This window comes from Mauremys reevesii, linkage group 9 (assembly GCF_016161935.1).
Source record: "Mauremys reevesii isolate NIE-2019 linkage group 9, ASM1616193v1, whole genome shotgun sequence".
Taxonomy (NCBI): Eukaryota; Metazoa; Chordata; order Testudines; family Geoemydidae; genus Mauremys; species Mauremys reevesii.
Window position 1 is genome coordinate 85,221,531 of NC_052631.1, and position 24,519 is coordinate 85,246,049.

At 44.1% G+C, this 24,519-nt stretch overlaps 1 protein-coding gene across 2 annotated transcripts in view; it reads right to left on the minus strand.

The window, feature by feature from the left end:
* Positions 1-24,519, minus strand: part of LOC120371866 (putative bifunctional UDP-N-acetylglucosamine transferase and deubiquitinase ALG13) — a 46,324-nt gene that overhangs the window by 15,888 nt on the left and 5,917 nt on the right. For both annotated transcript variants that reach the window (XM_039488238.1, XM_039488239.1), the window contains exons 5-20: positions 23,683-23,755; positions 22,517-22,598; positions 21,477-21,657; positions 20,718-20,793; positions 19,039-19,147; positions 14,791-14,855; positions 13,955-14,055; positions 10,945-11,072; positions 9,816-10,053; positions 9,521-9,634; positions 9,157-9,313; positions 6,237-6,372; positions 4,376-4,411; positions 4,192-4,247; positions 3,253-3,315; positions 1,394-1,565 (exon numbers count right to left, since the gene is read on the minus strand). In XM_039488238.1, the coding sequence (XP_039344172.1) occupies positions 1,394-1,565; positions 3,253-3,315; positions 4,192-4,247; positions 4,376-4,411; positions 6,237-6,372; positions 9,157-9,313; positions 9,521-9,634; positions 9,816-10,053; positions 10,945-11,072; positions 13,955-14,055; positions 14,791-14,855; positions 19,039-19,147; positions 20,718-20,793; positions 21,477-21,657; positions 22,517-22,598; positions 23,683-23,755 (1,787 nt within the window). The remainder of the gene's footprint in view (positions 1-1,393; positions 1,566-3,252; positions 3,316-4,191; positions 4,248-4,375; positions 4,412-6,236; positions 6,373-9,156; positions 9,314-9,520; positions 9,635-9,815; positions 10,054-10,944; positions 11,073-13,954; positions 14,056-14,790; positions 14,856-19,038; positions 19,148-20,717; positions 20,794-21,476; positions 21,658-22,516; positions 22,599-23,682; positions 23,756-24,519) is intronic.

The window sequence follows — 24,519 nt, forward strand, 5'->3', positions numbered from 1 at the left end:
CAAACTATGAATTGAGATGGTTAGTATGGGAGAGGGGAAAAGGAATGAGACTAGAGCAAAAGTTAGAATCCATGGAAGGTGAATGAAATCAGAGAATACAGAAATTTGAGAGCATGGAAAAAGTCTCATATGAAGAGGCTGAAAAGATTCTGATTGTTTATCACAGAAAGCAGGTGACAGAGTGGATACAATTAATGCACTCTATAAAATAATGATCTAGAGAAGGTAGCTAAGGAACTTCTGTTGTCCTTGTCTCATAAATTAAGGGGGGGGAGGGACAAAAGGTAAAGGTGACAAATTTAAAACTGATAAAAACAAAGTAGGTCGTCACACAATGTATAGTCAGGCTGTGGAACTCACTGCCACAGAAAGTCACTGAGGCAAAGTAGCAGCAAAGTTCAAAGAGAGATTAGACATTTACAAGGATATCAAAATATCCAGAATTATGATAAAAGCTTTGGATGGGATATTGCTGAGGGCTGCCATCAAGCATTTGTTTGATCTACGAGGCAATCAGAGACCACGTTAACGCTGATGGGTATGCCAGCCAGCCTTCATTCCAGCTAAATGGAAAAATCAATTAAGCTCTTTTATGGAGTTAGGTAGCTGGAGACAACAGAAGCCACCACATGAGGTATTAGCCCAATGAGTAGCTAACTCATGTAGGCTGAGGGATTTCCCCAGGGACTGATTGCAAGTATAGTGACTGAGACATTAACTGGTTGCAGCTGTGTGTACGAGAGGCAGAAAAATGAGAAGTGAGCAGGAATCCAGAGATGCAGTTGTGGGGAGCAGAGACAGAGCTGCTTGGCTGGAAAGGTAGGTTTGGAAATTGTGAGCACGCAAAGTGTCAGCTTTGTTCCTACTGTGTTCAGGGAAACATTCTTTGTAAATAGAGATTGCACTGAAGAAATAACTGACGTCACCAATTTCAACTCCTTACAGCAGTAACCCAATAGGCCTTGCATATTGGCTAAATACTTGTGCTAAGAGGCAACAATATTAAACTTTGGCTTAAGCCCTGAAGCACAATCTCTAACAGAGACAAGGATGGGACCTGATGCTGGGGGCAGATTAACCCACATCTGGAACCAGCTACTGTCCAAGACAGGATACCAGATTAGCATGCAAGTTAGGGAGCCATCTATATTTGTTTCTGCTGAAGGGGGACTCCAAGGAGATGTAAACCTTGCTTGTCAGTGTTCCCTCCAAAATGTGATCCATATGAGGAAAGTCAGCAGTGAGGGTAATAAAGATTCATAGCGAAGTGAACCATAGTCTATGGAAATACCTCGAAGAACTCATCAGTGTGTATTCTGGGTGGCGAGAGGGGAGAAGTGATAAAGAACACAAGTAGACCTTGAAATTTATGGTTTTGTATCCAACACTCTACCTGGCCTTCCAGCATAAGAAGGGGATACCAGGATGGGCTGCACTGCAGTCTGTGGGGGAATGGATGTGGTAACATTGGCTTGAGTGGCTGCTGCCGTGCTGGAGGAAAAGACAGTCGCTGGAGCATTATTAACACAAGAGGAGGTTGAGATCACTGCAGAATTCACCATCACCTGCAAAAGAGCCAGGAGAGTTTTCAATAGACTGCCAACTTTGATTTTAAAAAACCCCACGCATGTCTTTGAAATACTACTGTAACACCTCACTTAATGTTGTAGTTATGTTCCTGAAAAATGCGACTTTAAGCAAAACCATGTTAAGCGAATCCAATTTCCACATAAGAATTAATGTAAATGAGGTGGTTAGGTTCCAGGGACATTTTTCTCACCAGACATATATAGATAGTCTTTTTTGTCTGGTGAGAAAAAAATGTCCCTGGAACCTAACCCCCTCATTTACATTAATTAATTCTTTTTACACACACACTTTTAAACAAAAATTTAATACTGGTACACAATGATAATGATTTTGAAGCTTGGTTGAGATGGAGGAGTCAGAGGGTGGGATACTTCCCTTACTGCTAAATGATGAACTAGCAATTGGCTGAGTCCTCAAGGGTTAACTCACTCACTCTGCAAGGCAGCAGGAATGGAGGGAGATGTGCACATTTCCCTTAAGTACACTGCCTTGTTAATGAGATCAGCTTGCTGAGACGGCAGCTGCTGCAAGTTCCCTCTGTCTGGAGCCCTGCTCTATGGAAGATAGGGTAAGCGGGGTGCAGGGGGACACCTTGACATTAGGCCCCCCTCTTCTTTCTCTCCCCCACCCCCAGCACAGCAAGCAGGAGTCTCCAGGAGCAGCTCCAAGGCAGAGGGCAGGAGCAGCACATGACAGTGGAGGGAGGGGGACAGCTGAACTGCAGGCAGCTGCTGCACAGGGAACTTAGGGGAGCGGGGAGCTGATAAGGGGGCTGCCGGTCACCCCGGTTCTAAGCCCCCACCAGCTAGCTACAAGAGGCTGCTCTTCCTGCAAGCAGGAGACAAAGCAGGTGGCTGCCAAACGGTAGAAGGGAGCATTAAATAACTTTAAACAATCATGTTCCCTAATTGATCAGCAACGTAACAACGTTAACTGGGATGACTAATTGAGGAGTTACTGTACCTGGGTCTGGTAGTTTCATATATGTTTAGGGTGAGATACTCAGGGGAGCATAAAGGAGTCAGGCCAAAAATACTACAGAGAATATGGAATAATGAACATCTGCTATCAAGAACCCCGCCTCCCCTTGTTTTTTATTTAAATTATATAAATATTTATATTGTGCTAGGATTCTACACAGAATTTTACATCATAAAATGCTAAGCAAAAAAAACTCCACCATCTCCATGAAAGGGCTTACAATATTAAATGAACAAGTGCAATACATCCACTACACTGGGATGCTATACTGAGAGTTCACATATATTCTGAAGGAATTCATGCAGCAATTGAGTAATCACTAATATCACTTCACTTCTAGTGTTTCAATCAAGTGCAAAGCTACAGTACTGTAAGATTTTTTTTAAAGTACTCCAACAACAGTGTGTGTGATAGAGAGAGAGAGAGAGAGAGAGAGAGAGGATGAGGTCTGTAAGTTTAATGTAGTTAAGGCCAAATCCTGCTTCCTCACTGACTCAAGGAGGACTATCAAAGTCAACGGGACTACTCACATCATAAAGCAAGTAGGATTTATCCCCAACCCTGTAAACACAGGTAGGCAGACCACCTCTTCATAGCAGAAAGGTTCATTTTTGTTTTCCTTCATTCATTTTTCAACTTTTCATTGTCACATGTAATTTAATGGTCCATGATTGAGATTACCTTCTGGGAATAGTTGTACGAAGCAACTCCATCTTGAGACGAGACAGAGCCTGTCCCTCCATCCTGAAGAGATTTCAAAGCAAAACCGTGTGTTTAAAATAGAGAGAAGCCACAAGATTTGTGGGGAAAAGGAGCGGGGGGAGGGGTGTGTGCCAGAAACCCAAGTCTTCTAGTTTTATTCTTTAATTTTCTAAACTATACTCAAAGATCCTGCAATTTGCTTTAAAATAAAATAAATAAAAACACAACAACCCTAAATTAACTGGAGTTAGGCCAGTTCACAATTAGTAGTCTTCTATAACTGCACTTGATCACCTGGATCTGTGGACCAGCAAGCTGCAGGGGTGTGGGGTAGAGAAGAGAAAACACCTTGTTTCACTAAACAGTAGCCTCTCAAAGCTCATTAACAACCTGACTGATGTCAAAGGCAAGGTCTGGTCCAGTCCTGTCTCTGAAGGCTAGCATACACTGGTGTGGGACTTGGAGAGTAGTATATAAAATAGAACTAGGAGGGGGAAAAATCAGGGCTTTACAAAAAACAGATTTTCTACCTCCCTTCTCCTCACAAAAGTGTGCGGACAGACATGGAGCAGAACTCTTACAAATAAAATTCAAACTGTAAAAGCCACCACCAGGATGTGCAAATACTTGATAAACACTGTGCACTGATTTAAAGACCAACCTTACAATGATACTGTAATGAGGTCTCATTTCAATAGGATCCCCTTCAGAGACAAGCATTCACTATCTAGCTGAAAGGGGGGTGGGGGGGAAAGGAAGGGGGAGTTGGAGAAATGTGAAATATAAATGGAACTATTATTCCTTCCTCCTAAAAACCACCCCTGAGCATCTACACTAAGCTTGCTTCCAGGGCCAAATTTCTTTGAAGGATGTTATGTGTTTCTAGGCAGCCTAATCCAAACAGTGACTAACGCTTACCAAGTTTGCTGTAGTCTCTGCTGAACTAAATACTGTTGGAGTTTCACAGTCTGGATCTGGAGGGCATGGGCAAAATTAATTGAAACAGGAGCATTAAATCTAATCCTTCAAAAACTTGTGAGAGATCATAAACTATTGTTTTACATTCACTGTGTGTAATATGGGAGAGTCAATTCTTACTGACCTGAAGGGGTGTACATATATTCTTCATTAAATTCCCCTAGGAAAGAGGAAATGGATAGCTTCATTTCAGAAAAAAGTTAAACACTGAAAAGATCAGAATTACATTTCAGACGCCAGCAAAAGTGAGTTGAGCCATCTTAAGAAAAAAGATATTAGAATGGGATACACAAGCATTGCACCGTTTCCGCTTTTTCCTACACACATCTACCATTGCATGGTCAGCTCTTTCACAGCTCAAGTGACATTAACAAAGTAGTCCAAAAAGTCAACACACATCATCTGTAGTCCCCAGAGACCCGAATTTGAATCTAAATGTGCAAAATGAAGTGTAGCTAGATGTAAGACAGACTTTGGCCCTTGTTTACATTCATTTGAAAAAAAATAGTGCTAAGTTTTCAGCTTGACTTAATACACCGCTGTGTAACAGGAGTTAAGGTTAAGATAGTTAAATAAAGAACATATGGAGAAAAAAGCCACAAGTGTTTCAAGTCTGTACAGGACTGTTCCCCCCCCCAAAAGGAGTTACATTCCCATAATGATTTTAAATGCAAAATCCTTTAAATAATAGTTATCTGTAACACTATATTCCTATCATCCTCTAGTCACTACTTATAAAATGTAGTATGTATAAATAGGAGATCTACAATGAAGTATCTGAAAAATGCACCTTTTACTCCTTATACACTGTAATTAATAGGCAATGCATTTGAGAGAGGATTAAGTGATAGAAAAATGAGAAACCAACAGGGGCGGCTCTAGGCACCAGCAAACCAAGCTGGTGCCTAGGGCGGCCAAATCTAGGGGGCGGCAGGCTGGGCCGGTGGACCTGCCGCAGTCATGCCTGCGGGAGGTCCACCGGAGCCGCGGATGACCGGACCTGCCGCAGGCATGACTGCGGAGGGGGCGCTCGTCCCGCAGCTCGGCTGGACCTCCCGCAGGCATGACTGCGGCAGCTTAAGCGGAGCCGCCGGACCCGCGAACCGTCCGCAGCCGTGCCCGCGGGAGGTCCGCTGTTCCCGCGGCTCCGGTGGAGCTCCCGCAGTCATGCCTGCGGCAGGTCCGCTGTCCGGGCCCGGTGGACCTGCCGCGGGAGCTCAACCGGAGCCGCGGGAAGAGGGGACCCGCCGCGGGACCGAGGAAGGGCGGCGCAGCACACCGCGCTGCCTGGGGCAGCCTATTTTCTAGAGCCGCCCCTGGAAACCAACTATACTGGTACACTCTCCAATACTAATCATTTTTAATCAAGAGATATTAAACTGGGTGCCCTTCCTGGCTTCCATGATAGATGAAAAAAGGAGCCATTGGCACTTTTAGAAAGATTAAGGTGTCGTGGACATGCTCCTTTTTGTCAGTAAGGCAGATGCTAATACCCAAGGCTACTGCTAAAAGCATACTAATGATATACAAACTAAATCAAAGTGTAACTAAATTTATTACTTTGTGAGGAATGTCAGAAGAAAATAAAAATACTAGTTTATTCCATTTCACCAAAGGCCACAGTAACTTTCACCAAATGGAATCTATGTTGTATGTTTCAAGCAAAGAGTTGTCTTGCTACAAACCTGCAGCGTCACATCAGCACTAGTCTGGCAAACCATTAAATGAAATGGATTAACACCTTTTGCCATGCAATAAAAAACAGAAGCATGAACATGTGCAACGCCTCAAAGTACTTGAAATAGATGTTTGCCCTAAAGCTGGGCTTCCCAAGAGAAAAATGGAAGGCATCTGCGTACTCAGTGAACTTCACTGTAAGGCAACATGGATCAGCAGCAGAGCTAAAGGGATCTGCTTTTGCAGGCTGCACAAACATTGAACGGGAATACACAAAAATGGAGATTCTGGATTAATTTAGAACTTACCGTTATCACTTGGTTCATCGACTTCCTCCTCTGAGGAATTCAGAGTCTGTTTGCTGGGTGGAATGGGGCTTGGGCCTCTTCTAGCTACCCAGAATCCTGCAGGGGCAGGGACTATTGGGGCAGGGCTACCCTGACTCTAGGAAACAAGATAAAACACATTTTATTAGAACAAAGTGAACTCGCCATAGGGCAGGCTCTCTCACCATCCTGAAACCAGATTTGGCAAAACAATTTTGCTGTAAACACTAGTTATTACACATACAATGATCTCATTGGTACCTTGTGCTCCCTCTGTGTTGTATCCACCAGGTGTCTCTTGTAATATACATAGACCAACTTCTCCCTCTGTGTTTATATAATGCCTAGTATAATGGCCCTGATCCCTAATTGGGGTCTCCAGGCTGGATCATAATACAAGTTGTTTCACTCTCACCTCAGAGCTATATTAGATTAACAAACTGGAATAGCAGAGTTTGAGGTTCATGTGAATTTAATTCAGTGTTAATAGTTGAAACTAGTGTGTGTTTGTGTCACTCGCCATTGACGAGATCTGAGATATCCCACCCTGAAGCCTTCCTGGTGGTTACGGAACCTGCTCCCTTTTCTCCCAGCTGAAATGTAGCAGGACTCAAAGCCAGTGCTGCCTTCATAGCGAGTCATTCACTTTGTGACTCAGAGCTCACAAACGTAGTGACTCACCCTCTTCACTACTGCCTGGTTACTGATCAGAGATAGGTTAAGTGGTTTGGGCACTAGCCTGGGACTCAGAACAAGAGGCCTAGAACTGTGCCCCACTGCTCACAGAAAAAAGTTTTGGTGAATTCCAGATTTACAAATTATATTAACGCTGGCTTGGGCAGAAGCTGTTTTTCATTACACTGAATCTGCAAATGCTACTGCTGCATAGTAAACAAGAGAGTCAGCAGCTTTCCAATGGCAACTGGGCTTTAGCTTCCTGTGGCAGACATGGAGCTGCAATGTAATAATTTTATAGAATCCTGTATGTGACGTGGTCAGTGAGATAAAGTTACCACATATAGGGCAACTAGACTTTCACATATGAATGTCCTGTCTAAACTCAATAGGGGGCTGTTGGGGAAAAAAAGCAGAAAAGCAACACCATGGCTCTAGATAACACACACACTTGGGGGGCAATTCCAAGACAACGGCAAGCTTCCAGGTTCCAGGCCAAGTTACACCACTGTTTTCCCAAGGCTTGGAGCCTAGAGATCCAAGGGTCAGTAAGTAACTAAAAGGACTCTGGAGAGAGAGGAGGAGCAGGAGCGTGTGGCATTTCTGGTGAGAGACACAGAAACGGGTCTGTTGGGAGTATCTGAAGTTAGGGCCTTCCCCTTCCTCTCTGTCCAGAGAGGAGCATGTCCCTCTGATCTCTAAGCTCCCTGTCTTAGCAGACAGCTGTGTAAATTTGGGCTGGAGAATGAGGCCTGGGCTACACTAGAAAATTAAGTTGGCTTAACTGTTTCATGCTGGGATGTGAAAAATCCACACCCTCTGAGCAGCATAGTTAAGGTGACCTCCACCTTCCGCCCCCACCGTAAACAGCACTAGGTCAATGGAAGAATTCTTCCATCAATTTAGCTACCGCCTCTCGGGGAGACGGACTACCTACACTGACAGTGTCTACACTGAAGTGCTGCAGCCCTACCATTAAGTACTTCAAGTAAAGAGAAAAGAAATATGAAAGAAAGAGTAATACAAAATAGATGTCTGAACATGAGAAATAATCCACTAATAGCTACAGGCAAACATACGGGGAGGATGGGAAAACGGGATGCACACACTCCTGCTAAACGTTACTGATTCTGAGTCTGAAAAGGAAGTTGTAGAATAGTGTGTCTAAGTTGCTAACAAATGTTTTCTTCCAAGAACGCTGAGCAAAACATCATAGGTTGAGCCCAGAACAGAAGGAGGACTAAAGTATGGCTGCTGAAACATAATCCTGAGTTTTTTTCCTTCTCTTCTGGCATTTAAACACTGAAGATACCAATTATATCCCAAATCTATGTTTGTGAAATTCATTACATCAAAATGGCGGTGGCAAAAAAATTCTGGAAGACAGGACAGCTGAATTCACAATTGTCAGCATTTAAGCAGTTTTATGCCTCAACTCCAGCCCAGACAGCTAAATACTGACTGACTTTTTAGCACACTCAGTTTGGTTTAGTTTAAACCTACAACAGGATTTGGAAAAGCAAGCAGACTGATAAAAGGATTATTTTTAAAGAGCAGACACCAAAGGGGCTAGGCTTCACAACTTAGACTGGATGCTCAATTCTTCCATTTTACTTGCAGAATTTCAAACTTTTCATTTTGGATTGGTCTTAGTATGGGGAATAACTGTGCGTACATGCATCTGACAAAAGTGAGTATTCACCCACGAAAGCTCATGCTCCAATATGTCTGTTAGTCTGTAAGGTGCCACAGGACTGTCGCTTTGTGCTTACAAAGATTCACATACTGTAGTAGGTTTCATTTGATAGAAACTTGCTGTGCAAAGAGGAGTTCAGGAAAAAGTCAGTTTGGCAGTTGTTGCTATTTTCTTTTGCAGAAGAAAGTAGCTTCTGAGTGTTAGCGTGTTGTTCTCTAACATCACAACCATTTGCCACTTAATACCACACATAAATGCAGATGTTGATGCAACAGGTGAGTGGCAAGACTTTCTGTAGAAAGTTGTAGGAAATTCATAAGAGTTGAATCTCTACTACCTCTCTTTACAGCTTTCATCGTTATTTAACTAAGAGATTCTAAGTAGAGCATGGCAAACAAGAGGAGAGCTCCCTTCCACATCTTTCAAAGCTGCAGGAAATATGAGCTACCCACCCCAACATTGTACATTTGTACAGGATTTCCTTTTCATTTTGGCAAACATTTCTAAATGAACTTCTAGCTCATGACTTACTGGTAAAGCAGGAAAAGCAGCCTCATCTCCTTCTTCAATCTCATAGAAAGTTATGGTTTCTTCCAAACCCTGAGGCTCCTCCCCTGTCTCTGGTACAAATCCATACTGACATTCCTTATTGACACACTGCATTTGCCGACGACTACGGCTATATGAACTTTAGAGAAAAAAAATCAAGACACACACACACACGGGTTTAAGCATATTTCCATTATTAAGTTTTAATTATACTTCTTTTTGAAATGCCCTTACATACATTGGCAGAAGTGCTTTTTACCCACTGTTCAGTATCATGCCATTTTGAAAGCTTATTTTCCCCTTATTTGTAGTACAATGTTTTGTAAAGAAATTTATACTCACTTACCGGGACCTATAGGAGAAGTTGTCATAGCTCTGATAACATCTCTTCCCTGGACCAGGGTAGAATGCTATTTGAGGGCCAACCATGTTGTTCCTGTTTATAAATCGGGCAGATCCCCTAAGATTAAAACACACACACACAAAAAATCCAGTTACCAAGAAGTGCCTACAGATTCTCTCAGATGAAACTCACCTGTAGGGTCATCTACTAAATACCTGAAGATTAGCTAGGGCCAGAACTGTGGGAGGCCTAACAGGGAATGAATGCTAGTCTTTGTCAGGGTTCCAAGGCTTCATACCTGGGCATTCCATATCCCCTGCCATGCCTCTGAGGAGAATTCTGAGGACGGTAGTGATCATAAGATGCCATATTCCCACAACTTTGAGAGCAATTAATTGGAGAAGAGCGACCTGAAGGAAGATTGTGCTGTAGACGGGGTGGAAGAACTGGCTGACCCCTACTATAAGCCACTGTCATGTAAACTTCCTTCCCCCGGACTTTCTTAAACAGTCTCTTCCGTGATTTCATATCCATTTCTGCAATTTCAAAGCAGCACAGAAAAAAAAATAAGGGGAGAGGTGTGAGAGTGGAAAAGACGAGTTAGGTCTGTTAAACATCTGTACGGATCTACATGGCTACCTTAAATAGAGAAAAAAGTCAAACTCCAGAGGTACATTCAGATTGTAAAGTAGTGCTAGACAGTTTCATATGAAAAATTCTGTAAGTTAATATTTGGATATGGAGTATGGGGGAAAACAAAAACACTCATCCACCCATAAAAGTGCAACCAAGCGTGTGAGCTTATTAAAATACTAATTTAAGCCTTTAGAGGTAGATGAGCAGAATGTTTAATAAGCCTCCTATGTACAGGATGGCCTCCCAGTTTTGGCTAGGCCAAGCCAGTACTCTCATCATTCCAACCCCTCCCTGAGACCTTACTTTGACTCGTTCCCTATGGGAATCACAATTATAAAACCCTTTATTGAATCATCAAGAAGCACACAAGTCTACACTGCTTTACTATGGAACTGTATCACTGTAGCCCTGCTCCTGCTCACTTCATTCCCACTCTGCTGTTACCATCATTCTTATAACAAAATTAGATAATCTCTTTGGTGAAGGGACCTGGCATTTCTACATTGTTTGTGAAGCACTTTACAGCCTCTTGGAAGTTTTAAATACTAACTTTAACACACATTCTCAATGGATTTGCTATTTGTAAGTGCCCCAGCAAAATACCCATCAGAAGTTCAACTATCTCCATTCATCCCCTCTCCAAAGAGGAGTTTTCCTCAATCATTCCCCCTTAAAGTGAGTTTTATATTACCAACTGAACTCAATCATATCCAATATTTGAAGACTGCTACAAACCTCCTCCATTCCCCTAACAAAACAAAAAAAGATTCTTATTGAAACTGTGTACAAACCTATTTCTGAAACATAGCCGCCTGTTATTTTCTGATAGTTTCCTCCTTTTCGATTGGGAACCACATTCCATGCAGGGACAGGTGTCACTTGTGTCACTGGTTTTAAGTTTGCCAATGGAACAATATGCCTACATGAAAAATACTAGTGTAAGTAGTGCCACAGGAATGCATGCTAATGCAAGTCAATGTCTGTCATAAACACACAACTAAGGGTTGCATAAAATCCCTCTTTACCCTGTAAAGGGTTAAGAAGCTCAGGTAACCTGAGTGGCACCTGACCAAAAGGACCAATAAGGAGAGAAGATCCTTTCCCCACAGATTTGAAAGTTTTTTTGTCTGTGTGTCTTAGAGTCAACAAGGAAACAGGGAAGGGAAAAATACATCTCCCTAAGCCATATCTGAACTAAGCATCTAGTCTTGCAAAAATAGTAAGTAATAGCAAAGAAATGCGTTAGATTACCTTTTGTTTTAGCACAGGGAAAATTCACAAGCTAAGAAGGAGGTTTATCCCTGTTTTTGTAACTTTAAAGTTTTGCCTAGAGGGGAAATCCTCTGTGTTTTGAGTCTTTTGTTATTCTGTAAAGTACTTACCATCCTGATTTTACAGAGGTGATTCTTTTACCTTTTCTTTAATTAAAATTCTTTTTAAGAATCTGATTGATTTTTCATTGTTCTTAAGACCCAAGGGTTTGGGTCTGTGTCCACCTGTACCAACTGGTGAGGATATTATTCTCAAGCCTTCCCCAGGAAACAGGAAATGCAGGGTTTGGGGGAATGTTTTGGGGGGGGAAATAGAACTCCAAGTTGTCCTTTCCCTGATTCTTTGTCTAAATCACTTGGTGGTGGTAGCATACTGTTCAAAGCAAGGTGGAATTTGTGCCTTGGGAAAGTTTTTAACCTTAGGGCTTGGCTACACTTGCAAGTTGCAGCGCTGGTGGAGGCTTTCCAGTGCTGCAATTAGTAACTGTCCACACCTGCAAGGCACATCCAGCGCTGCAACTCCCTGGCTGCAGCGCTGGCTGAACACCTGGTCTGCTTGGGGAATAAGCATTGCAGCACTGGTGATCCAGCGCTGCTCGTCAAGTGTGGCCACACACCAGCGCTTTAATTGGCCTCCAGGGTATTAGGAGATATCCCAGAATGCTTTTAACTAAATTACTCTTTGTTTTGTTATGCAGCCTTTCTTTGTTTTGTTGTGAACGAGTTCTGCACGGAGCTCCGTTGCCGGTGCTGCTTATTTAAAAAACAAACAGAGCTCCTGTTTGCTGTGATCAATCTGTACCTGGCTGTAAACAATCAAATGAGAGGCAGGCAGGGAGTGAGTGAAACAGCGGGGAGTCGTGTTGGATGCAGGCTGTTTGCAATTAAGAGTTAAGACTAAGGGGTTGGAAACATTTTCTGATTTTTTCAAGGCAGGGAGCTAAACACAGTGTTGGCTCCAAAAATCCACTCTCTCTCTCGCCCCGTTCCCTGTCACACTAGACCCCACTCCACCCCCCTCTTTTGAAAAGCACATTGCTGCCACTTGAACGCTGGGATAGCTGCCCATAATGCATCATTCCCAACAGCGCTGCAAATGCTGCAAATGTGGCCACACACCAGCGCTGTTCCTGCACAGCTGCATGACCAGCGCTGTAACTCCCAGCGCTACAACTTTCAAGTGTAGCCAAGCCCTAAGCTGGTAAAAATAAGCTAAGGGGGTCTTTCATGCAGGTCCCCACATCTGTACCCCAGAGTTCAGAGTGGGGAAGGAACCCTGACAGTGCCGCATTTGATAAAAAATGATGGCCATCAAGAGTGAGCAGATCTTACTGAACAGATTTGTCTTTAAAGAAGAACAACATAAAAACAGACAGACAGTTTAGAACTGTATGTACATCTGTGTTAGCCAAACCCAGGGGACAGTTTAAATAGGTGAAACCGCGTTATATCGAACTTGCTTTGATCCACCAGAGAGTGTGCAGCCCCACCCCCGGAGCACTGCTTTACCGCGTTATATCGGGTTGTGTTATATTGGGGTAGCGGTGTATGGCTTTTTATCATTCCAATCCATGCATATAGTAATCTTACTCTGAGATTTTTCAAAGATAGATGAGGGTGAAACAAGACTCCCCCTGCTATAGGTATGTAACTTGCATCAATGGCAACTTCATCCTTTAGAGACAGACCCACTGTCAGAGGCAGAATCATCCCTGTAACAGCACTGGTAACATGCATACTATTGTAAAATGTGTACACTAAATGTTTTTCTTCCCTTTTTTAAAATTTTTTTGGATCCTAGCATTGTCTTGGTTTTCAGAGACTAGCTAGCTACTCTCAGGATTGTTTTTAATTCATCTTTAATCCAGTCTTTAACTCCTGTACACTGATTAACTCAAGGACACGCTGCAATACCTGTTACTTATAACAGGCACACAGCACCAGAGTTGCGTTTTTTATCTTACAGATAACAATACAGACAGATTATCAGAGGTAAATTTGGGATGTGCCAACAAGTGGCATTTTTGGTTCATGTGTGACTTATCTTAAGGCATTTACAAAACTCCCAAAATTAAGGGGGAGGGGCAAGGAGAGTTGTCAGAACAAACTTCAAGGACTAAAAGCAACCCGTTATTTAGCTGTGATGCAAGTCCCACTCCTAAGAAGTTCTAGAAGCCAGTTGTGTAGACTCATTGTTCACCATGAACTCAGCCCAACCAGCAGGAAACACTGTTTTCTATCCACATGGTAGGTAGATTATACCTGGAATGTTTTCAGTGAAAACCCAAGAGGTGTTACTCCTGCCATCTGCTAGGAATGGTAGCTACTGCCAAGCTGTTAAACTGGTAAGGAACTGGGTCTGGTTTTTATTTTATATTCTGAAAAGAAACTGAACCCAGAGTTTCAAAACATTCTGACAGCCATAATTTAAACATCTGTTGGGAGAGAGGTGTGTATGTGCAGACTCAACAAAAAGGATGATTTCAGCAAATAAGAGACACAGCTCTAAGGCTGTCTCCAGATTGCTTACTTTTCTGCCAGCTCTTCAATGAACACGGTCACCATGTTGCCATCATGTCCAACTTCCTGGATATGAGCATTGTAGTACTTACCCCCAGGCTCCAGACGTACCTGAGGAGGAAATAAAGGGGGGAGTAGGTAAACACAAATGGTGACACGTTAATGGTGCTCTGGTTCCCCCCCATGGCTGGTAACATAAGAGCTGTTTTCATGCTGCTCACATATCACTGAGTTAGCTTGAGAGTCTTAGAATACCTCAACCCAGCACTCCCAGCTCTACCCAACCCAGAGACCGTAGAAGAGTGGGCAGCAGAGGGAGACACACTGCAGGAACAGATACAAACAATGAGAAAAAGAATAAGAGAAGCCCTCATGGATGGAAGAAAGGCAGAGAGGGGACAGGTCAGAACCAAAACTGCCTTGTACAATTTAACAACTAAACAGGACCCATTGCACTTGGCACTGCAAAACACAGAACAAAACAAAAAACTAACTTATTGTCCATCTTTCATCACCATTCTGCTGAGGTTTGTGTACAGTGCCAGTCACTGTGGCGTCTGTGTATTTCAAGAGTTCAGTCTTAAACGCCTCTACTTGCAAGATTTACAGCACTGGTTCATTGTCAGCTTTCAAGCACCCTTTCCCACATACCATCTTGTGCTCGTTTTGAATTTACAGAAAGTTATAATTTAAAAAAAGTAATTTCAGACGACCTCATCATATTTAATAGCTATAAGAAGAGAAGAAATCTCTGAAGAACCTGAGTTCAGATGTATATTAAGTCATAAAACTTATTTAAAGCAACTTTAATAATTTATCATTACTGAATCTGCTTCGAGTACTAACCTGACATTTGTCTCCTAAATAGTACTGTCTCCCAGCAAACACCATGTAATCAGTTTTTTGAAGTTCTACAAGAGATCCAAGTGAAAGTTTAAGCTAGGTACTGTTCTTCATTTTTTACTTATTACCCAGAATTGCACTCAAGGGAACCAAGTATTATAGGCTGAAACAAGTGAATTATCTCCTGTATTTTCCTGGACATCATTATGTCCTGGACTCTGAACTACCAAATGAGACCAGTAGTCCCTTCCAAGGCTTGAGCACTAGGGAAACGTTGCACTCTCCCCACAACTTGGGATGCCACAAAACAGTGACAACTCCCATATGACTGAGCTTTGGAGGAAAAAATTGGTGCCTCCCAGATTAGCTTACATGCCAAAGAATCCCAAAGCACTTTACAAAATACATATGCAACAACAGGATCACTTTGCTCCTCACTGAAATTCAGTCCTTTCTGGGACCAGTGTGCAGCAATACAATCTGGCCCAAAATTTCTATAAATAAAGAACGTCCCTTTCCTCTGAGTCAGCACTGAGGCTATGTCTACACTGCATAGTATGTGTAGCTACACATCAGTGAAAAGCAGGCTGCATCCACACTGGTGTGTAGTTACCTACATCAGTGAAAGGCTCTAGCACGGGAGAGGCAGTAGGGAACTGCCAGTCTCTCTTCCTGCCAGAGCCTTTCCTTGCTGTGAGGAAAGGCTCTGGCAGGCCCTTGCAGCAGAGAAAGGCTCTGGGAGCCTTTCCCTGCAGTGGGGAAAGACTCTAGCAGTTGGGAGGGGGCGGGGGCACCATTATAGACAGGAGAGGCACTGCTTGTGCAAGTAGAGATCCATGCAGGGTACATACACACACACATAGGCGGCAGGTTTGTATAATTTTTGGTGGGGCCCAAAATGGTGGTGCCCCCCCGCTCCCGCCCTGTAAGCCAATATAAAATGAAGCTACAACGCGTCAGTGCCACAAGATTACAAGGGTCAATTAAAAGTGGAAAGTCAGAAGCAGCACTTGCCTACTTCAATATACAGTATTATATTTTGTTGCATCTGTTGTGATGAAGTGGGAATGTTCTTAATATTTTCTCTGAATACTGTGTGGGTGCCTCAGTTTCCCCTGCAAGATGCCAACTGAAGGTGTTGGGGACAAAGAGATCAGGTGGCCTCCTTGTCCAGAAGAGACACAGAGGCCAGAGGAGGGAGTGTCAGTTTGGAGCTGGCTGGGGAAATTGGGAGAGACACAGAACTTGGTTCTGGGCTCCCCACCCCCCAAGATGGACCTGACAGAGGGGTTCTGTTTTCTGTACCAACAAGCTCTGTTTAAACTGTGTTCCCGTCATCTAATAAACCTTCTGTTTTACTGTCTGGCTGAGAGTCACATCTGACTGCGGAGTTGGGGTGCAGGGACCTCTGGTTGCCCCAGGACCAGCCTGGGCAGACTCGCTGTGGAAAGTGCATGATGTGGAAGGGCATGCTGAATGCTCCGAGGTCAGACCCAGGAAGGTGTAAAGCTTCTTGCCCTGGAGACAGTCTGCTCCGAGAGAGGAGGCTCCCCCAGAGTCCTGACTGGCTTTGTATGGAGATGTTCCAAAGCATCACAGCATTCCCTTCCACACCGTGCACTTCCCAGAAGTCCGCACAGGCACTGACACTCCCTCCTCCGGCCTTTGTCTCTTTTCCAGGCATTAGGAGGCCACCTGATCTCTCTGTTCTCCAACACCTTCAGTTGGCACCTTGCAGGGGAAACTGATTTGGGAGAAATGAAGTAAAAGCTGCCCAAACCGAGCTTGAGCACTCCTGAATTTTGAGGTGTTCAAATCTGGAAGGCAGGTGCTGGGGGTGGGAGAGGGCTGTGGGCTCGATGGGGGAGCATGGCAGCAACTGTCTGGAGCTGCATGGAGCCAGATACGCTGGTCTGAGTGGCACAGTAAGCGGTTTGGGGGTTGGAGAAGAGGTAGGGAGTTCCGGGGGGCAATCAAGGGACAAGGAGCAGGGGGAGTTGGATGGGGCAGAGGTTCGAAGGGGCAGTCAGGGGACAGGCAGCAATTGGATAGGCATGGGAGTCTAAGAGGTTTATCAGGGGACAGGTAGGGGTGCGGTCCTGGGGAAGTTGGGTGGGGTCTCAGGAGGGGGCAGTTGGGGACAAGGAGAAGGGAGGCTTAGATAGGGGCTGAGGTCCCAAGGGGCAGGGGTCTCGGGAGGGGGTAATCGGGGAACAAGGACCAGTGGGGCTTAGATAGGGGGTGGAGGTTCTGGGGGGCAGTTGGGGCAGGGGTCTGGGGAGGGGGCAATCAGCGGACAGTGGCTGGGATTCAAAGGGCTCTGGGCTGCTGGCAGCCGCGGGGATCCCAGAGCCTTTTAAATCCCAGCCGGGGCCGGGAATCAGAGGGCTCTGGGCTGCCCGCTGCGGCGGGGAGCCCAGAACCCTTTAAATCTCAGCCGCTGCTGGGATTTAAAGGGCTCTGGGCTGCCTGCAACCGCGGGGAGCCCAGAGCCTTTTAAATCCCAGCCGCGGCCGGGAATCAGAGGGCTCTGCGCTGCCCGCTGTGGCGGGGAGCCCAGAGCCCTTTAAATCTCAGCCGCGGCAGGGATTTAAAGGGCTCTGGGCTGCCTGCAACCGCGGGGAGCCCAGAACCCTTTAAATCCCAGCCGCAGCCGGGAATCAGAGGGCTCTGGGCTGCCTGCTGCGGCGGGGAGCCCAGAGCCTTTTAAATCCCAGCCGCCGCCGGGAATCAGAGGGCTCTGGGCTGTCTGCTGTGGCGGGGAGCCCAGAGCCTTTTAAATCCCAGCCGCAGCCGGGAGCCCAGAGCCCTTTAAATCCCAGCCGCAGCCGGGAATCAGAGGGCTCTGGGCTTCCCGCTGCGGCGGGGAGCCCAAAGCCTTTTAAATCCCAGCCGCGGCCGGGAATCAGAGGGCTCTGGGCTGCCTGCTGCGGCGGGCAGCCCAGAGCCTTTTAAATCCCAGCAGCCGCCGGGAATCAGAGGGCTCTGGGCTCCCCGCCGCGGCAGGCAGCCCAGAGCCCTCTGATTCCCTGCCGCGGCTGGGATTTAAAAGGCTCTGGGCTGCCGGCAGCGCACAGCAGGGGAGAAACCTAGCTCCAAATATTGCTGGAGCAGAGCCCCTGTCTGTGAATATTCCTGGGGCTAAAGCCCCAGGAGCCCATATAAGTCGGCGCCCATGTACACACAGGGTTCAGGCATGTCTTCACTCTACTTGCCTAAGCAGCGCCTCACTGTCTACACTACTATTAATACCCATGCTAGAGGTATACATACACTCTACACCTCACCAAAAGGAGCATGCAGCGTGGCTATACTGAGAGTCAAAAGCCCAGCCAGGCATTAGGGGCTGCTGTGTTGATGGAAGAGATGAAAACACCAAATGCTGACCAATTGTGATCATTTTGTAAGGCGGGATGTATCTGGATAATTGTAATCTACTTAAATCTCCCCGACAGGAAAATTCTGAAAAAAGTTATTCTTCCCTGATCACTCTTAAATTTCTGTATAGTGCTGCTGCACACTGGGAACTGGCTGCTCTGTTTAGTCCCAGAAAGGACTGGACTGAATTTCAGTGATGAGTGAAGTGAACCCATTGTTGTACTCACAGTTTGGGATTCTTTGGCATGCAAGATGAGATGTGGGGAGAGTGTAACATTTCCCTAGTGCTCAAGCCCCTGGACAGCTGGGGAGGAAGGGACCAATTGTCTGATTTGGCAGTTCAGAGTGCACACTAACCGCTAAGTGACCCCCATCCTTTACTGTTACTCTGAACCCAAACGCATTTATGGAATATGAGCCTTTGTGCAGACACTGCTACCATAAATTAAAAAAAATAAGCCCCCATTTTACATTTGAACACTATCTGAAAATAGCATAATAAGAGGATACTCTGCTATTGCACTTAGCTTTCCTGAAAGCACACATTTTCTAGTCCAGAACCAATATATTTTCCTCAACAGAACAGATTTCAGGAGCATGGACAGACGTCATATAGGATTGGAAGTACTCTACTGGTTGCTTAGAGATGAAAATAAGAAGTTTCTGGCTGGTAACAGGATGTATGCTGCACAGATATGTTTGCTGGATTAGACAATGCCCTTTACATTTCCGGTATATGTCTATTTGCTCAAGCCCCTGTGCAGGTCCAACATACTTGTAAATCAGTCTGTATAATAACCTCACTGAGCCTCAATAAAACTTTTACTGTTAGCCAGGAATTTACAGAATATACAAAGGGTTTTTTTAAGGTACCTTTTCTGCTGTCCAACCAAACATCAAACTCTACATTTCGATAGATCTCAGGGTCCAGGGCTTTTAGTACTTTATAGGGAAAAGGCATCTTTGATGGATTTTCTGGCGGCTAAAACAGAGTTAAAATGGACTACAATTGAAAGGGTTGTAAATATGGCACACTTTTCTTTCCTTGCAGAGGTTCTAATTATTTTAAACAAGCATATACACTGTCTTCCCTGCCTCTTTCAGTTCCACTATGACATGTAATTAGTTTGTTTCAAGTTCAGAATCTAAGAAGAATATGAACAAGTCTTTAGGTATTATGGATTCTGACGCTTGAAGACAAAGCAAATAAATAAAAATCATGTTGAAGAAGTTGACCACAGACTCTATACTGATCTGCTTGATTTCAAGATAGAAAGTTTTTAGTTACTAGGTAAAAATAGGGAAGGAAAAAAACTAACTAGGGTTGACTTTCAGAAGCTGCTGACCACACAACTCCAAATCAAAGTCAATGAGTGTGTGTAATATACATATACATAGGGCTTGGCTACACTTGCGAGTTACAGCGCATTAAAGGAGTCCCGGGCGCACTAGCTCACTACCCATCCACACTGGCAAGGCACGTAGAGTGCTCTGATTCCACGGCTAGAGCACTCCTGGTAGTTCCCCCTCAGCAAGTAGAATAACATTTGATGCGCCCCCACTGGAGTGCCCCAGCATCAGTGTGAATGAGGTGTTGCATTACTGCACTCTGATCTGCCTCTGGAAACATCCCACAATCCCCTTAAGTCAAGTGGCCACTCTTGTCATTGTTTTGGATATGCCCTTTGAAAGCTCCATTTGACAGCCTGCTGCTTATCTGCTCTGAGACAAAGCAACCATTACTGTGGAATGGTGTGGGGGGGGGGGGGAGGAGGGGAAAGAGGTCTGCTGCTGCCTGAATTTATAAGACAGCATGCTGACATGCTCTCAGCCCCCCAAAAATCCACTCCCCCCCAATATACACACACCACACACACTCCCTGTCACACTCCTCCCCCCGCCCCCCATTTGAAAAGCACATTGCAGCCACTTGCATCCTGGGATAGCTACTACAATGCACTGCTCTCTGTGGCTGTTGCAAGAGCGGCTAATGTGGCCATGCCAGTGTGCTGGCAGTGTGACAGACTGCAGCACTCTCCCTACTGTGCTCTACAAAGGCTAGTTTAACTCAAAGCGCTCTACATCTGCAAGTGTAGCCATGCCCCCACCCATCCACCCACACAGAGCTCCTTGAATGTTAGAGCAATGTTTCGAGCCAGGCCTGGTAAAATGGAACAACAGCACTGTTCATGTGCCTAAAATAAAATTAGAGATTAAATAAGATAAATTAGAAGGTTTCTAGGTAAAAGTCCAGATCAGGGATTGTTTGCCAAATACTGTTTTTAAAACTTTTTTTTTTTTAAAGCTAGCTGAAGAACAAGAGTCTCAGAAATAGAGCCTTTTATCATATAAAAAGCTCAACAATTAATTTAAAAGACGAGATAAAGAACACCAGGGCTAAAAACTAAACACACACATGTAAGATGGAGGAAATAAAAAGGTGTAAATCCCCATCAGCAGCATTTCAAATAGGAAGGGCTGATTCAACCTTAATCACAGTATCATGAACACTAATGGGAAAGAATTAAAGGATTCTCCCTTAATTGCCAAACCTTTGCCTCTTCAGTGCCTTGTTTGAGTTTATCTTCAGGTGGGTTGTCAGTATCATTGCCTTCCCAGTCTTCCACTCTAAGCAATTTAAAAACAGAATTACAAAATACAGTGCAAGATTTCTGGCCAGCACTGAAATCAACAAGATCAAACTGGTTGAATGACTTAATAGAAGAACCATGGCGCCATCAAGTGATAAGATACAAGCCAGAACTTAACACTATTATAATGTAGTATAACAAATATGAAGTTTTGCACATGCAGCACTCAAACACGCTAAACCTTTTCCTGATTGTAAATGAAATGATCTCTCCTCCAACCCCTTCAGTTCAGGTCTTCCATGCAGTGGCAGCTAACATTGTTTTATGTTTAAGGAAGGGTCAGCCCAGTTCCATTCTGCAAACTTAAAGCCTCCTTCAGTTGTTCCATTCATGGGCATTAAATTAAAGGAATTAAAGTATAATAGTTTCTCACTAAAGTAAGCCAGTGATTCTGATTACTCATGATTTGTTCAGCAAGAAGGTGCCATCTGACTATAGCCAGTGGGAGAGGTTGCTGCTCAACCACCTCACTTCCCAGTCCCAGGGAAAGCACACTGCTTTTTCCACAATATGCTCACCCTCTGGCTGAGTACAATGACATCGGAAAGTGGACGCAGATGTTCCATGTGGCAGCTCAGAACACAACTAGTAGGCTAGTCCCTCCAACACCTTTAAGTGATCAGGTACCCTTCACAGCATATTTTGTTTTTAATCTAATACCTCCTTTCTGATGAAGTTTTGGATGCTTTCTCGGGAAGGCAATCAAAGTTTGCATCCTCACTTCCAACAGAGACACTGTTTCTGTTCTTTTTGGCCCCACTTCGAAACATCTCAACTGCAGTTCTCAATTCCTCCTCGTCCATGCCAAACACATCTTTGTACAGGATCTCGTACAAGACAGCTGGGCAAACAAAGCACACAGAATCCAATGACTTGGTGCCAGACAGGTGACCTTAGAGTAGTGAAAGTCCACAAAGTGCACATCCACAACATACCAATTACACTAAACTCCATTAATAATGGTTAATGAACTTTCCACTTTCTTCTCCCTTCAGCACCCCTCTCCTCCCGAGAAAGAACGTTGTTGATAAGTACGTATATACTCCATCATAAGCTGGTTTGTTTATAAGTCGAACCCCCACCCAAAGATAGATAAGTAAAAATGGAATTTTTTTATGACCTGTTCATAAGCCGACCCTATAATTCAGGGGCCAGCAAACTTTGGCTCCCAGGCCATCAGGATAAGACACTGGCGGGCCGAGATGGTTTGTTTACCTTGAGTGTCCGCAGTCACAGAGGTAAACCTAAGTAAACAAAGTGTCGTGGTGCACCAGGTGCTTACCCTGATGGGCTGGGGCAGCAACTGGTGGGGAAATGGACCCCCCACACTCTCCCCATCTTATCTGGGGAGGATGTCTCTGGCCTGGCCACAGGCTGCTCCGGCAGGCCAGCCCCAGAGCTGCCGGCAGGCCAGCCCCAGAGCTGCCGGCTGCTTTGGCAGCTGTGGGGAGAGCAGTGTGGCCAAAAGCAGAGAGACTCTGGCCCCGCCTCTTCCCTTCTGTCTCTGCTGGCTGTGCTGCCTCTCCTTGCTCCCTCTGTTGGGGGGCGGGGCTGTGTCCCACCTCTCCCTCTCTATACCCATTCATAAGCCGACCCCCTTCCCTGGTGCTTCCCTTTTTTACTAAAAAAAATTCAGCTTATGAACAAGTATATACGGTACTTCAAATACACTATTTTTAATAGAGTGAGAGTTAATTTACCCTGGCAAACAGCAGCATCTGCCTGAAATTGTTTTGTATACACAGAGTCGTAATGGCCGTTACTGGAACAACACAGCAAGATCTTGGGAAAAAAAATAAAACCAAAAAGCTTTGAGGAAGAAATGAAAGAAAACCAAAAACATTTTCTATTTGATGTTCTAGTGCGAGACTACAAATCCTTTACTTATTCTAAGGCTAATGCTTTAATTCGCTGTCCAAACAATGGGTATGCTTAGTATAAATACAAAGTGTTAGAAACAGAGTTGATCCCTATCCCTATAAAAGGGATTGTAACAAGTGTACAAATAAGTTTGCCTTATTACCCACATGAACACTGTTTAGTCATCTCATGAACTGTTGAAGGTCAAATATGAGAGACTTTACTGTGAGTCAGCTACCTTATGAACAACTAACGGTCTAGAAGTTAAATGCCAATCACGCTTACATTTAGAATCCCCAAACTGCAAAAACTTATTGGCCCACTAGTATCAAAACTAGAGGAAAAGCTATTTCACAAGAAAAAGCTAAATACTGAACTTTCCCTACACCCTTTAATTGTGTCAAAACCTCAAGTGGGTTTAGACTATCTACTGCTTTACTAACAATGCACAACCCACAAAAAAAAAATCACACTAATTAATTTATATCCAGGAGGGGAAAAAATACACCCCAGAAGACCCCAAAATCTTGTCTGCTCTCTTTTGGGGGTGGGAGAAGAGTGCCCTTTCTTCACCCATATATTGGTCTAATCTTGCCACTTTCCCTTTGTTCATTAGCAACTCAATCCAAGTGTCTCATTCCAGCTAGTGAGATTAAAAAAAATAGCCACAGAGACCTGTATTCAAGCACCCTCACTCCAGAAAAGCTAAAGTTGATCAAATGGGAAGATTCCTGGGCTGTAATATTATAACTCCTGCAGCCAACAGGAACTTAGTCTAGCAAAAGGTTAACTACTGTGCAACGAGAGTATTCAACTGTGAAATAATTCATTTGTGGAGCATTAGCCTTGTTGAAGTTAGCTTTGTTTTTATTTTTTTAAGTGTGCAAAATGTGCAGACTTCACTGGAGTTACAAGAGCAAAACTGAAGTGACAAGCTCATTAGAACTGAGTGAAATTAGAGTTATCTAGGAGTGGGAGGGTAGAAAATTCGCTCACATCTCCTTACCTTGTCTTCAAAGCCATTGTTTGTAGCATAGGTAGGTGGCTTTCCAGGGTACCGGTACAGAATAAAGTCTCGACTAGGCAACAAGAGGAAAAAAAAAAAATCAAGAGACTTGAAAGAGCACGCGTTTAATGCAAATGCTTGTTATGAAGACATTTGAAGAGAATAGTCTGGAGAATCCACTGTTGGTTAACATAAAATGGAAGCAGAATATTTTTCCTAACAAGTGAATGTCAATATAAAATTTAAGCAATAACTAAATTCACAAAATGGAACCATCTACTTGAAATAAGAAAAATATTTGGTAAAACCTACAGTGTCTGGTTTCAGATAATAAAAAAGATCCATCTTATAAGGTCAGGTATTTCTGATCTCAAGACAGATTGCTCTGATAGTGAAGCAATTAACTCTAAATGAAGTAGTTCCAAAAGGGTTACAATCTTAGTACAGGGTGCCATTAGAATGTTGTAGAAGTCTAACTGTTCATTTTGGACTGGAACAGGATGCAAAGTGTTTTAGAGTCTCTGCCATTAGGCTCCTAAACTGTTTGTTCAGAAGTGGCAGTATTTTTTTTTTTTAAGCAAGACAGTGCTTGCAGTAGATTCAAATGTCAAGTGAAACTATAATTTATTTTAAATGCATTTCTAGGCTTACACTCTGAGCAGCACTTCTTGAAAATTCGGGAAGTGAGGACACCTCATATAGCGTGCACAGTTTTACTTGTGTGTTGGCAGTTATCTAATGCTAGCTATGAAAGTTGTTTCCAGTGCACACAACTCCACATCACTTCCCATCAGTAAGTCTCTCACTGTAAACTTTTTTTTTAATTAAAGATTTTAA